Genomic DNA, 11,917 nt, shown 5'->3' on the forward strand with positions numbered 1-11,917 from the left:
CAAATCCCTGACTCCGCCCCTGTTTACGGCGCTCCTCATGTTGGCGTGCAGCGACAGCTAGCAAAGCTGCCATGGCATCTAGCTCTAGCAACGAAGGTCCGCGCAGGGTTCGCCGTGGTCGTCCTCATCCATCTTTTCCGCCAGCCGGCCACCACCGCCCAGCCTGATGACGTCCATGCGGCTATGCTCGACCGGCGGCTACAAGACTGGCTTACCGCCGTTCCATGCTTGACTCGGGGTCAGCAAGATGGGATAGGAGAAGAAGAGTAGGTACACGAGATTAAAATATATATAAGTTTTGCTTTTGTTTTGGCAGTAAAAGGTATGCGTGGAGAGAAAAATATTGTAACCGTTGGATGAATATTTGGTGGACGGGGAGCACAGATGGGAGCACCGAACGGGAGCAGGCAAGCCCCGTCCCAGCTTGTCATTGAGGTCGCTCGCGCCGGAGTTCTGTTCCGCAGACGCAACTCGATAAGAAATAGTAGGTGGGAAGATGAGAAGTCCATCGCTGCACGCAGCGGCAGCTGCACGCACCGCATCCATGGCTGGCACAGCGTCGCGATTAGGATCAGCCCGAAGTGCTACTTCGAGTTTCGTATTTGTTGTATTCGTATTCGTTGTACTACGCATTGACAGCCGGACTGACGGGTCTGCTACAAGCACTGCACATGTGCAGGCGAGAGGACAGAATACTACCCTTGCACCGAACACTGTATAACGTAAACGCTTTACCCAGCTGCATGTATTTAAGGCCCATGCACCAGTTGTGGACAGTACCGATCGTTTTGCACGCTCTCCTTCAAACACGCACACAAGCACCTCGAGCTGCCGCGTTCCATCGACGCCGCCGTGCCGGTGCCGCGATGTCCCAGAGCTCATCTTCCGCTCGTCGTCTCCGGACACCTCCGACCCCGCTGCCATTGATCTTGTGCTCGAGGTGTGCCAGGACGAGGATGCCAGGACGAGGACTAGATGGTTTGCCTTCGCGATAGACCGAAACCCCGGCATTCGTTTTTACAAGTGTCCGAACCAGGGAGTAAGTCTGTTTTTTGAACACCCATCCATAGATGTTGCCGTTTCTGCTGTTGCTTTGCGTTTTCTTGTTCATCCTTCAGTTTTGGAACTGACGCAGGACGGAGCTGCACACCACAAACTCGTCAATTTTCTGATAGGCCCGTACAACATACGACCTGCTCCCATCGCCACTTGCTCAAGAAAGTAGGCACTTATCATAATTTGCACTGACAGAAAAAGGTTCAACCAATATAAAAGAGATGCCGCCACACAGCGAGCCAGCATATCAACTCGTTTTCAAAACCTCAGGAGGAACGTCAAAGCAGGAAATGTAAGCATAACAGCACTAAGTCAATTTTACAGTCCCAACAAGTTGTGACATCCCTTATTGGAAAATGAAAATCACATGTCACAACTGTTCTCCCTCTCTGGTTTGCCCTGTAATTTAGTTACAAAACAATAAACAGGAAAAATATGTCAGCTCATTCCCGCATAAAACAAGCCATGCACGGCACACAAGCACAAAATATAAACACAAAAAAGGGGCTTACAGCGCAGCCGCACACAATCTCTTGCATACATTTGGTGCAATTGACATTTTGCCTGCTTTTGCCGTATCGAATCCCAAACCGCACCTCCCACGAATAGAGATTGTAGAATTCATACGCCTCTGCCAGCGAATCAAAAATTGTGCCAAGCGCCGTGTTGACCACCACCTCAGTCCCCCTACCAGCGAATCCTCGAATGGCAGCTTCAAGCGGCAAAACGCGATCAACTACTACAGCCGTCTCGTCTGGCGCACGAGAACCTCTTGGCCTGCAGTTAGAATAGCACAATCCACATAGTTATGGGAGGAAAAATAATTATCACAAAGAGCAGAAACAAAAGAGCGCCATAGAATGAGAGAAATGCGGTTACACTATATGTAGTCATGACCTTCGTTCATTGAAAATTGTAACTATCCCGACAGATAATCAACTGTTTCAACGTACATATGCAGAACACACAACATTAGCCAAACACCATACACATGCAGACCATTGAGTGTTATTAGTAGCAGACCACATCTTTTTTTTGTCAACGAAAAATAACCAGGATATATAATGTCGGGGCACTGGTACTCATGATTAAGAAAACGAGTAAGGACCATTTTTGCCAAGCTTGATTCAGACTATATTCTATCCCCATTCTACATTCAGTCTGCTGCACGAAATTGACCAAACTTCTACAATTGGATTCAGATTTAGACTATATTCTCTCCCCCACTCTACAGTTGGATTCAGATTTAGACTATTTTCTCTCCCCCACTCAACAATTGGATTCAGACTATTCTCTCCCCCACTCTACATTCAGACTGCTGCACGAATTTTACTGCAGTGGCATGGGTTATTTTTTTTGCTAACAAACCACTGGGCAGGGCTTAAGGATAACATCTAATAACTTTTTGGCCAGGGGTTGATTCAGATTTCTATTGTTTCCCCCAGTCTTTATCCAGGTTCCTACCCAAATTCAACAATCTAATGAAACATTTATTAGTTGCTCGGATGACCGTGAACAAGAAATTACACCATTGGCCTAAGCGATAAAAAATCAGTAGCTACCTGCGCTTCCAGCCAACGCGGATGGTGGTGTTGCCCGTAGCCGGACCGTTGTGGCCTAAGGACTGCACGGCGCAGCTCGAATGACCGCCGGCGTCTTGTCGCAGACTCATGCCGACGACACGCCCACGCCCCCAGAACTGAATGTCGTGCAGGATTCCGCCGTGGCACTGCGGAGGCTGGACTCGATGGAGGTGTGCGACACCCGGGGTTTGCGGACGCCACATCTCCACCCCCAGAATTGAAGGTCTTGCAGGAAGCGCCGGAGGACTGGACATCAGTCAAAGCCCCCTCCTTGATCCAACCAACGCATGTCCGCCGAGGCCGCTCCGACGGCCGAATCCGGTGAGCCTACGGCCGATTCGGGCAAAGCGTTACCGCCCTTCTTCAATACGCACGGCTCCTCGCGCGCCTCTGGATCCCTTGCCGCCGAGATTGATCTGCAGCGCCGGCAACCGGAGCGAGCACGTTAGATCTATATTTCAACCAAGAAGAACTAAAGAGGCAGGGGTTCACTCACCCAGAGTCCATCGCCGCCCTCGTCGTCGCTCCTGGAATCAGCATGAGCATAGCCAGCCGGGACAGGAAGCAGCCCGGACGCCGGTGCTGTTCTCGCAGCTCAGCTTGTTCTTCGACCACCAAGACAGGAAAGGGAATCGTGCGAGACGCAGCACATGCGGCTAACCTGTGTCCTCACCCTCAGGTCCAGTCCGTACAGAGCTTTCCGGGTAGACCATCGGGCCCATGGAGCAGAAAAACAATGTCCCATTCTGCAAGCCGTGCGTGACACGTCCCTTGCCCGCGTCAGAAAGTACAATGGACCGAGCCCACTGGACGGACGTGAGGCAGTGTATTTGTTTGTATCACGCCATGTATCTCCGCTTTACACCTTTTGCAAATGAGGTAATAGCACCAGGAGTCCCACAACTTGTCCTGGATATAATGATTTGGTCTCAATCTTGCAAAAGGCAACTATTGAGTCACACAACTTGCAGCCAATGTGCAAATTTGGTCCCAGCCAATCAGAGCACTACAAGTGGAGCCTAGTCAGCACAGCGCATTTTGCATTTACCCCCCTGACTTAGCACTAATCAACCCGCACTACAAGTGGAGGAAGAGCTGGATCCAGCTCGCCGCCATGGTGTCTTGGAGGAAGAGCGGAGCTCTGCTTCCGGCGCACCACCGAGCCCGACGACACAGACCCCCGGAGCGCGGCCAGATGGGCGCCGGTGGCATTCCCTGCCGCCTCCGCCGCCTCCTCCTCCTCCTCGCCGCCGTGCTCCTCCTGCTCTTGTCGACGGCGTCGTGCGCCGACCTCTACGCGGTCGTCTACAAGGGCTGCGCCAACCAGACCTTCGCGGGGGGCGCGCCACCGCCCACCGTCGCGGCGCTCTCCTCCGCGCTCGCCGCGCAGTCGGCCTCCGCCAAGTTCTACAAGACCTCCTCGGCGTCGGCCTCCTCGGCCTCCGCCTCCGTCTTCGGCCTCTTCCAATGCCGCGGCGACCTCTCCGGCCCGGACTGCTCCTCCTGCGTCGCGCGCGCCATGTCCTTCTGGCGCGACCTCTGCGGCGGCGCCGTCGCGGCCCGCGTCCAGCTCAATGGCTGCCTCGCGCTCTACGAGATCTCCGGCTTCCCCCAAGTCCCCGGCGTTCAGATGCTCTTCAAGACCTGCGGCTCTGGCGGGGGCGCCGCCGGCGCCCCGGACTTCGAGACCCGCCGCGGCACCGCCTTCAGCCAGCTCGAGGGCAGAGCGGGCTCCAGCGCGGGGGGTTCTTCGCCACCAGCTTCCAGCAGGTGTACGCGCTGGCGCAGTGCGAGGGTGACCTCTCCAACGTCGACTGCAGCAATTGCGTCACCCAGGCCGTGCAGCGCGTCGCCGTCGAGTGCGGCGGCGCCCCCTCTGGCCAGGTCTACCTCGACAAGTGCTACATTACCTACAGCTACTACCCCCACGGCGTGCCCCACGGCGGCGGCGGCGGCCTCGGAGGTATACTACCGTTCCTTCTTCCTCGCCGCCATGGTGTCTTGGAGTGAAGGATCCAGCTCTTCCTCCACTTGTAGTGCGGGTTGATTAGTGCTAAGTCCAGGGGGGTAAATGCAAAATGCGATGTGCTGACCGGCTGTGCTGACTAGGCTCCACTTGTAGTGCTCTGATTGGCTGGGACCAAATTTGCACATTGGCTGCAAGTTGTGTGACTCAATAGTTGCCTTTTGTAAGATTGGGACCAAATCATCACATTCAGGACAAGTTGTGGGACTCCTGGTGCTATTACCTCTTTGCAAATCAACTTGCACGCATCACCACGCGACGCGCTGCCGCAGGATAACTGCGTGCAGGACATCCACTCTCGTGGGAAGATGTGTCGTCTGTTACGAATAGGAAACGATGAATGTGCGGACAGCTTGCATGCTAAGATGAATAAAGTAATGGGGATGAATTTCTTAGATACATAGGATAGGATTCAGTAAAATTCTTGGAAATCTCACCGGAAGCGAAAACCATACTCCGAACGTGTTGTTCGCGGACGTTTGATCCCCTCCGAAGTCCGAACGGTGATCCTGGAGTTGGCTCTTCTTGTCGGCCAGCCGAGCTCAGCCTCCGCAGGCGTGGCCCGCCGCTCCCTCTGCTTCCCTGCCGCCCAAGCATCGACCGCCGAATGAGAAAGAACACGTGACAATGACATGGTCGATCGGCTCGCGCTGGCGTGCCGGGGGCGCGCCGGCCGTCGGCCATCTCCGCCGCCACGGCGCCGGAGCCGCAGGGCGAGAACGCGGTGCCTGGCTCGAGCACATACTCAATGCCGAGTGCGCCGGCGAGACGGGGGCACTCCGGGCGTCCGCCATCTCCTCCTCATGGCCACTCCCTTCGTCATTCCAAGTGGGACCACGCCGTCAGTGGCGAGCCGTCAAACTCCCGGATAAGATTTCCAAGCCAAGGGAAAGGGAAGGGAAATAGCAGAGCAGAGGCGATGGCCGCATCCTGCTCGTTCCGTACCATCGTCCGAGCTCCGCCGCCTCCGCGGGGCCTCGCCGGGGCCAGGAGATCAGTCCGCTGCTGCAGCAGCGCCGCTCCCGCAGGCGCCTCCACATCCAAGGTCAGCACGTCCGCCCGTACCACGTATTCGGCTCTCGATTGGGGATTTCCTCCATCTTTGCTGCTCATCTTTTTCGACAAAAGGTGGTTTTTGTTTCCTCGATCTTTGCTGCTGATCTGCTTCATACTAATTCGTTAGAAGCTAACCTGCTGGGTGCGGATCTCGCATTGGCTCTTCCTCTGTTTGGGCAGCTCGTCCTGGAGGTGAAAGAGAGGCTCGAAAGGGAGCATCCGGGCCTCCCGACGGGCAGGAGCGGCAGGGATGACGACGAGATGATCCTCTGGTTCTTGAAGGACAGGAAGTTCGCCGTCGACGAAGCCGTCTCCAAGCTGGCCAAGGCCATCGTATCCTCCCCTACAAAATGCCGATACATATTAGCTTAGCCCTTATCTAATTCTTTCCAGTTTTCACAAATAACTCATCCCAGTGAGCGTTTCAAGTTATAGCTCTCACACTCTCACTCAATGGTTCGGTTGCACATCACTTGCCTAAGTTCTCGTTGTCAAGCCTGATTGTTATGTTTGTTATAGTCTCTCACTCTCTCGCTCAATGGCTGCAGCAAAACTATAAATATAAAGTACTACAAAGTACACTAAATTTTTGTGTATATATACGAACTTTTAAATTGTGAGCAACTTGCAACAGTCTCAACTTAAAAAAACATAGACGAAAAGAAAGAGATAAGCTTTTGGTCAAGTCTTGGAAGGGACTCCCATCCCAGAGTGTGAACGAAAGCTCTCGAGAGAAGTGAGTCGGCAACACAACTGGAGCTGCCCTTTCTTTGGTTTAGTAATAAGCTTCCTAGCAACTGTTTTGACCAATTGCAAAATGCCTGTTTACTCAGAGGGGATTTCTTATCCCTGATTAAAGGAGCATGATTGGTTCCCAGTGTGAGGATTTTTTTTAAAGATGATGTTCCTTTTGTCAAGTTTTCTACTCCCTCCGTCCGAAAATACTTGTCATCAAAATAGATAAAAAGGGATGTATCTAGAACTAATATACGTCTAGATACATCCCCTTTTATTCATTTTGGTGACAAGTATTTCCGGATGGAGGGAGTACTTTGTAGTTTCATGGAGGGCCTAACATTTTGCCATTAAATTATAATGAATGTGAATAATTGCCTTTTGTATTTTGCAACTCAAGTTTTCCTTCATCTGCATTAGAAATGGCGTCAGGATTTCCGCTTGTCAGAACTATCAGAAGAATCAGTGAAAGGGTTGTACCAAACTGGCAAGGCATATGTGCATGATTCTTTTGACATCAACGGCAGGCCTGTGCTAGTAGTAGTGGCAGCCAAACATTTCCCTTCTGTAAGTTTTCCCACATCTGAATTTGAAGACAAGAATTTGAACAAACTGATGTTCCTTCCCCTGAATTTATGCATGACTAGTGAGTAGTGATGAACAATGAGAAAGTACTGATACAGAATTTATGCATGACTAGTGAGCAGTGATGAACAATCAGGCAAAACTTTTGAGAGTAAATACAAATTTAAATGGTTCACTTCAACCTGAAATGTCGTACATGTTGCCTCTATTTTATTCTGTATTTTTTCCCCAATTATATGACTGATGGGTGTATAATATTGCTATTACAGAAACAAGACCCACTTGAAAACGAGAAGCTATGTGCCTTTTTGGTCGAAAAGGCTCTACGTAAACTTCCCATGGGAACAGATAATATACTTGGAATTTTCGATCTTCGAGCCTTCGGTGTAGAAAATGGTGATCTCCAATTCTTAAAGTTTTTGGTAAGTTCAATCCTTCTCTTAGCTGATGCCATCATTTACCCTGATTGTGTTGGCAGCTGTGAGACATTAACGAAGCAGTCCAGATGAGAGTGGCATACGTTTTGAGGATTATGCATACACCTTTCATTAGATCTATCGAGCAGAAAATAAAAGTTGATTTGTTTGAATACTTTGATCTGCAATTGCATATGATATTTCAAATGATATAATTCCCTAATTGTCATTTCCATATCCATTTCCAAGAAGAAAGTAGCGATGGTTGAAAGATAATGCTTTCTATATACCCTCGAACAGAAAATTTTATCTACATGCAAAGGCATGTAGAATTATTTTTCTAATGGGTTCTTGCGTGGATATCCTGTACTTCCAAGATTTTGAAGCCTTAGTAGCTGTTGCACCTTCGCGTACTTGCACATACAACTAGTTCATTACTGTTGTGAATGGATGTTAATTTCGAGAGATTTTTCAGATTGATGTGTTCTACTATTACTATCCCAAGCGGCTTGGCGAAGTTCTGTTTGTCGATGCACCATTTGTGTTTCAGCCAATGTGGCAGCTCGTTAAGCCTCTGCTGAAACAATACGCCTCCTTGGTCAGTACTGTTTTTCTTTTCTTTGAATGATCTTGGTCACTACTGTTTCTCTTAAGGCATTTCATCAAACGGTTTTTACCTCTAATAGTTGTTGCTTGTTCTGTATATAAGGTGAGATTTTGTGATGCCGAGACCGTGAGAAAGGAGTACTTCACAGAAGAAACCATGCCTCCCGATTTCCGCCGTTAGGCGTCATGGTTTCTGAATACTGAGCTGACATACTGTTAATGGCTGGTGGCCAGATTCTGTGGAAGGTCAGTTGATTGCTGATCTCCCTGTTTCTGCCTTTCTTGGTCCTTCTGTCGGTTTATTTTTCTCCAGCAGCATAAAGTTCCAGGCATGAACTGTGAACTGGACCATGAGTAATGCAATGCATGCTAAGGCCGATGGGTTACAGATTAGGGGGTGCTAGCTGATGTTACAGCGTTGCAGCCATGGCGTCGACGAGAGCTCTAACCTTTACCACCGGGGCGTTGGATGCCGTATGTGAAGGCAGGCCATGCCCACACTCTGCTGGTGCAACCGCTGGATGTCTCGAAAACTTTTCGCCTGCGGGTTTGTTTTCAAGATATGTTTGAGGATTGGATGTTGGACAACCATCTTCTACGAAGTTATTGCGGGCGTATATTTAGTTTGAAGATTGTCAACGCGGAATAACTTTTTGTAATGAGTTTGTGGAATAAAAAATTTATCTCAATAAACAATACCAGTAAGATTTTTTTTTATTTTTTTGAGCAAAAGGCAGGAGCTCTGTCTATGTATCAAGAGTGGAGTGAAACCAAATAGTACTATGTCAGGAGGTGCATGTTTTCAAGGGACGCGCTGAAACCAAAGACTGCTGCCCAGGCATTGTTGGAGAAGGCCATGGCCATGCACTCCAGACTCCAGATTCGAAGCTTTCTTGCGGTTTGGGCGATAGGGGCGTGGCTTAAAGATGAGCGCCGTCATGTGGGTATCCACTACACAAGTATACGTACACGACAATTCAGTTGGAACCATCAGATATGCATGTTCTCTCCTCCCCCTACAGGCAGTCAGACGTGCCGTCTTAGCTAACCTACCCACGAAGAAAGGAGCAATTTGATAAAATGGCACACTTTTCCTCATACTTTGATACAATGGCACACCTTTCTTTTTATTGGACTAAATGGCACATCTTTGATTCATGGCTAGATAAAATGGCACAAACTGATTTTTTAGATCAATTTTTTTGGTCTGGGCACGCACGTAATGTTTTGTAGGACGATTTTGCCCCTTGATCGATTTGACCTGTTTACTAGTTCGAGGCAAAACAACGCCGCCTCGTCGCTCTCCTTGCAGCTCTACTCACCGTGCCTCCTCCTCGGCACACCGCCCGTCCCATCGTCGTCTCATTAAAGTATGGCTCATCCCCAGCGCTCCGCCTGTCTGCCCCGTCTTGCCGCGCTCCGGCCTCACCCTCACCGGTTGAAGAGAAAAGGCACCACCCCTTCAAGTGCCCCGCAATCAAACACCTGCAGCTCTGACCTCCGCTCGACGCTCGGCACAGTTGTCCATGGCACAACAGCGCGTCCATGTACAGGTCGCTGCTGGTCGTGCTCGAGCAGCATTTGCAGCTGTAGCTGTGCTCGCTTACTGTCGCTGCTCGCTTCCTGTATATGGGTTGAACTAAAAAACGACTGCAGCTTGATTTCAAATCTTGCCGACGCCAAGTTTTGTCCTAAAAAGAACGATTGTGGCTGAAAATTATATGAATTGATGGATTTAGATGTAGCTGCTGTCGACGAGACATATGGACTACAGATGCTTGTTCATATGGATATAATAAAAAATCAAATTGGCTGGCTGTCCATACTTTAACTGCCCATCTCAGTTCCTGCACTAACTGATGGTTTGAGAAGGGGCATCGCCTTTTCTCTCCGATCGATGAGCGCGTCGCCGGAGGCCCGGAGCACGCTGAGACGGGGCAGACAGGCGAAGTGCTGTGGCACGGCGAGGAGAGAAGGCGGTGGGACGGACAGTGCGCCGGGGCACGGCGAGGAGAGCGAGGCGGCAGTGCTATTCTGTCTCGTTGTCTCGTATGTCTTTGTTTCAAACGAAATAGATGGAAGGCCCTCACCAGGTTCGATCGAACAAACCAATTGAAGGGCAAAATCGTCCTACAAAATGTTATGTGCAGGCCCAGACCTAAAAATTAGCTTAAAAATTAGTTTGTGCTATTTTATCTATTCATGAATCAAAGGTGTGTCATTTAATCCACTAAAAAGAAAGGTGTGCTATTGAGTCAAAGTACAAGGAAAAGCGTGTCATTTTATCAAATTGCTCCGAAGAAAGAGAGGGAGAGAAAGCAATCGCTATCGCCTATCGGTCAGATGCTGCTGTGCCGGGGAGGGATCTCGAGCAGTGAACCCAAGCAGGAACGCCACCGGCCCGGCGCAGCGAGCGAGCCCTGCGGCCACCTCCGATCCGGGCGTTGCCCCACCGGTCCAGGCATGCTTCGCACGGACGCCGCGGTGCGGTGCGGTCACGCCACCGCACCACACGTCGGGCGGTGAGGCGTGATCAGGCGGCATCATGGGAGCGGCAACGCTCACGGGCGGCCTGTGCGGCGCGCGCGCGCCTGGTCCCCCGGCCACGCTCGCTCGCCCGCCTCCCATAAGGATCCCACCCCGCGCACACTGGTCTGGCATACTGCCGCACTCTGCATCCCGATCCAGACACACGCAGACAGACATAGCTTTTTTGGCAGCTCCTGCTCGGCTGCTGCGGCTGCTCCCATGGGGCTCTGCCTGTCCGTGGCCCTGTGGAAGGACAAGGCCCACGCCCGCCGCCGGGCCGTGCAGCACGACGGCGCCGTTGACGTGATAGTGCGTGGCGGCGGCGGCGTCTCTGACTACGGGCTTCTGGCAGGGGGCGGAGTGCCGGAGGCGGTGGCGGCGCCGAGGGCTTCGGGCGCGCTGGGCACGCCGGCGCGGCCGATATGGCAGAGGAGGGTGCTGATGGGCGTCAAGTGCCGGCTGCCGAAGTTCAGCGGCATGATCCTGTACGACGAGCGCGGCCGGCCCGTGGGCGGCGGCGTCCGGGACAGAGCCCGTGACCAGGTACGTACGTGGTCACCACGTTTGCTGAACGTATTATGTGTGTGTGAATGGATGTATCATCGTCCCGAATCTGTCTGCCTGCAGGAGAAGCACGCCGCTGCCATTGATAACATCCTGAGGGACCTGCACTGGTCTAGCCGGTCGCCGGCGGGCAGCTTGATTCCGGCGTCGGCCCGGTCCAGTTGAATACCCCTCTGTCCTTTCCAGTTTGTTAGGCCCATATTAAGCAGAAGAAAATTCAGAAATTTCCTCTTTGCAAGCCTCATTGTTTTGAGAATAGCCAGCTAGAGCTGTGCCTACGCTAAATTCTGCCCAATTCTGGGGGTTCTCAATGTGACATCAACCTATGAAATGGAGGAGACAGAGGGCCATCCATGTAGCATTAACTAGTTGAAAACTCTTATATTTGGATAATGGGACAACTTTATTCGTAGAGATGCCAGTGTTCTGATTTTAAGCTTCTATGCTTGTCTTGATCAATCCCCAATCAAATTAACCAACTCAAGGCCATCTTACATTTGAAGCCATTTTGCTGTGTGCTGTCTTTGGCATAGTTTCACACTAGTAAGGCATGAATCACTTTCACAACACTAAATCTCTTCAAACAAACATACTGCACAAAGAAGAAATATTTTCAGCTCACCGAAATTAGAACAAGTAACCAACAAACTGGGCCAAAACTGCCTCCTCGGATTGATCAACATACTGTGAACATCAGCAAGCTCAAAATAGTTCCCCCTCCGGGCTATAACGGAACATTGCTGGGCGATAAGCAATGTAAG

At 51.1% G+C, this 11,917-nt stretch overlaps 3 protein-coding genes and 1 pseudogene across 5 annotated transcripts; 3 read left to right on the plus strand and 1 right to left on the minus strand.

Moving 5' to 3' along the window:
* Positions 1 to 1,245: 1,245 nt before the first annotated feature.
* LOC119327547 lies at positions 1,246 to 3,461 on the minus strand. The gene is made up of 4 exons (XM_037600640.1): positions 3,136 to 3,461; positions 2,619 to 3,055; positions 1,569 to 1,833; positions 1,246 to 1,455 (listed from the first exon to the last, which is right to left on the minus strand). The coding sequence occupies exons 2-4, from the start codon at positions 2,891 to 2,893 to the stop codon at positions 1,420 to 1,422; spliced, it is 576 nt and encodes a 191-aa protein (XP_037456537.1). The 5' UTR covers positions 2,894 to 3,055; positions 3,136 to 3,461; the 3' UTR covers positions 1,246 to 1,419.
* Positions 3,462 to 3,692: 231 nt separating this feature from the next.
* Positions 3,693 to 4,649, plus strand: LOC119333834 (annotated as a pseudogene).
* A 749-nt stretch (positions 4,650 to 5,398) lies between these two features.
* Positions 5,399 to 8,780, plus strand: LOC119330240 (motile sperm domain-containing protein 2-like). 3 transcript variants are annotated; one of them, XM_037603355.1, is made up of 7 exons: positions 5,459 to 5,710; positions 5,902 to 6,054; positions 6,877 to 7,023; positions 7,311 to 7,463; positions 7,933 to 8,055; positions 8,167 to 8,309; positions 8,488 to 8,780. In XM_037603355.1, exons 1-6 carry the CDS (start codon positions 5,585 to 5,587, stop codon positions 8,242 to 8,244), a joined length of 780 nt encoding a protein of 259 aa, XP_037459252.1. In that variant the 5' UTR covers positions 5,459 to 5,584; the 3' UTR covers positions 8,245 to 8,309; positions 8,488 to 8,780. The 3 variants fall into 3 exon arrangements, with proteins under 3 accessions (XP_037459253.1, XP_037459252.1, XP_037459251.1); XM_037603354.1 differs by having other exon boundaries at positions 5,461 to 5,710; positions 8,453 to 8,780; XM_037603356.1 differs by having other exon boundaries at positions 5,399 to 5,710; positions 8,167 to 8,780.
* A 1,628-nt stretch (positions 8,781 to 10,408) lies between these two features.
* On the plus strand, positions 10,409 to 11,597 carry LOC119334695. Its single transcript, XM_037607237.1, has 2 exons — positions 10,409 to 11,135; positions 11,220 to 11,597. Exons 1-2 carry the CDS (start codon positions 10,812 to 10,814, stop codon positions 11,319 to 11,321), a joined length of 426 nt encoding a protein of 141 aa, XP_037463134.1. The 5' UTR covers positions 10,409 to 10,811; the 3' UTR covers positions 11,322 to 11,597.
* Positions 11,598 to 11,917: the final 320 nt, after the last annotated feature.

Source organism: Triticum dicoccoides, chromosome 7A (genome assembly GCF_002162155.2).
Source record: "Triticum dicoccoides isolate Atlit2015 ecotype Zavitan chromosome 7A, WEW_v2.0, whole genome shotgun sequence".
In the NCBI taxonomy this organism is placed as follows: Eukaryota; Viridiplantae; Streptophyta; class Magnoliopsida; order Poales; family Poaceae; genus Triticum; species Triticum dicoccoides.

Excerpts from the sequence above, each read along its gene's own strand:
- LOC119327547 (XM_037600640.1), bottom strand. The coding sequence starts at position 2,893 with ATGTCCAGTCCTCCGGCGCTTCCTGCAAGACCTTCAATTCTGGGGGTG. Across the intron at positions 1,834-2,618 it reads CGCGTTGGCTGGAAGCGCAG|GCCAAGAGGTTCTCGTGCGC; the intron begins GTAGCTACTGAT and ends TTCTAACTGCAG. Across the intron at positions 1,456-1,568 it reads AGATTGTGTGCGGCTGCGCT|GGCAAACCAGAGAGGGAGAA; the intron begins GTAAGCCCCTTT and ends ACTAAATTACAG.
- LOC119330240 (XM_037603356.1), top strand. The coding sequence starts at position 5,414 with ATGCCGAGTGCGCCGGCGAGACGGGGGCACTCCGGGCGTCCGCCATCT. Across the intron at positions 7,024-7,310 it reads CAGCCAAACATTTCCCTTCT|AAACAAGACCCACTTGAAAA; the intron begins GTAAGTTTTCCC and ends TTGCTATTACAG. Across the intron at positions 7,464-7,932 it reads TCCAATTCTTAAAGTTTTTG|ATTGATGTGTTCTACTATTA; the intron begins GTAAGTTCAATC and ends GAGATTTTTCAG.
- LOC119334695 (XM_037607237.1), top strand. The coding sequence starts at position 10,812 with ATGGGGCTCTGCCTGTCCGTGGCCCTGTGGAAGGACAAGGCCCACGCC. Across the intron at positions 11,136-11,219 it reads GGGACAGAGCCCGTGACCAG|GAGAAGCACGCCGCTGCCAT; the intron begins GTACGTACGTGG and ends GTCTGCCTGCAG.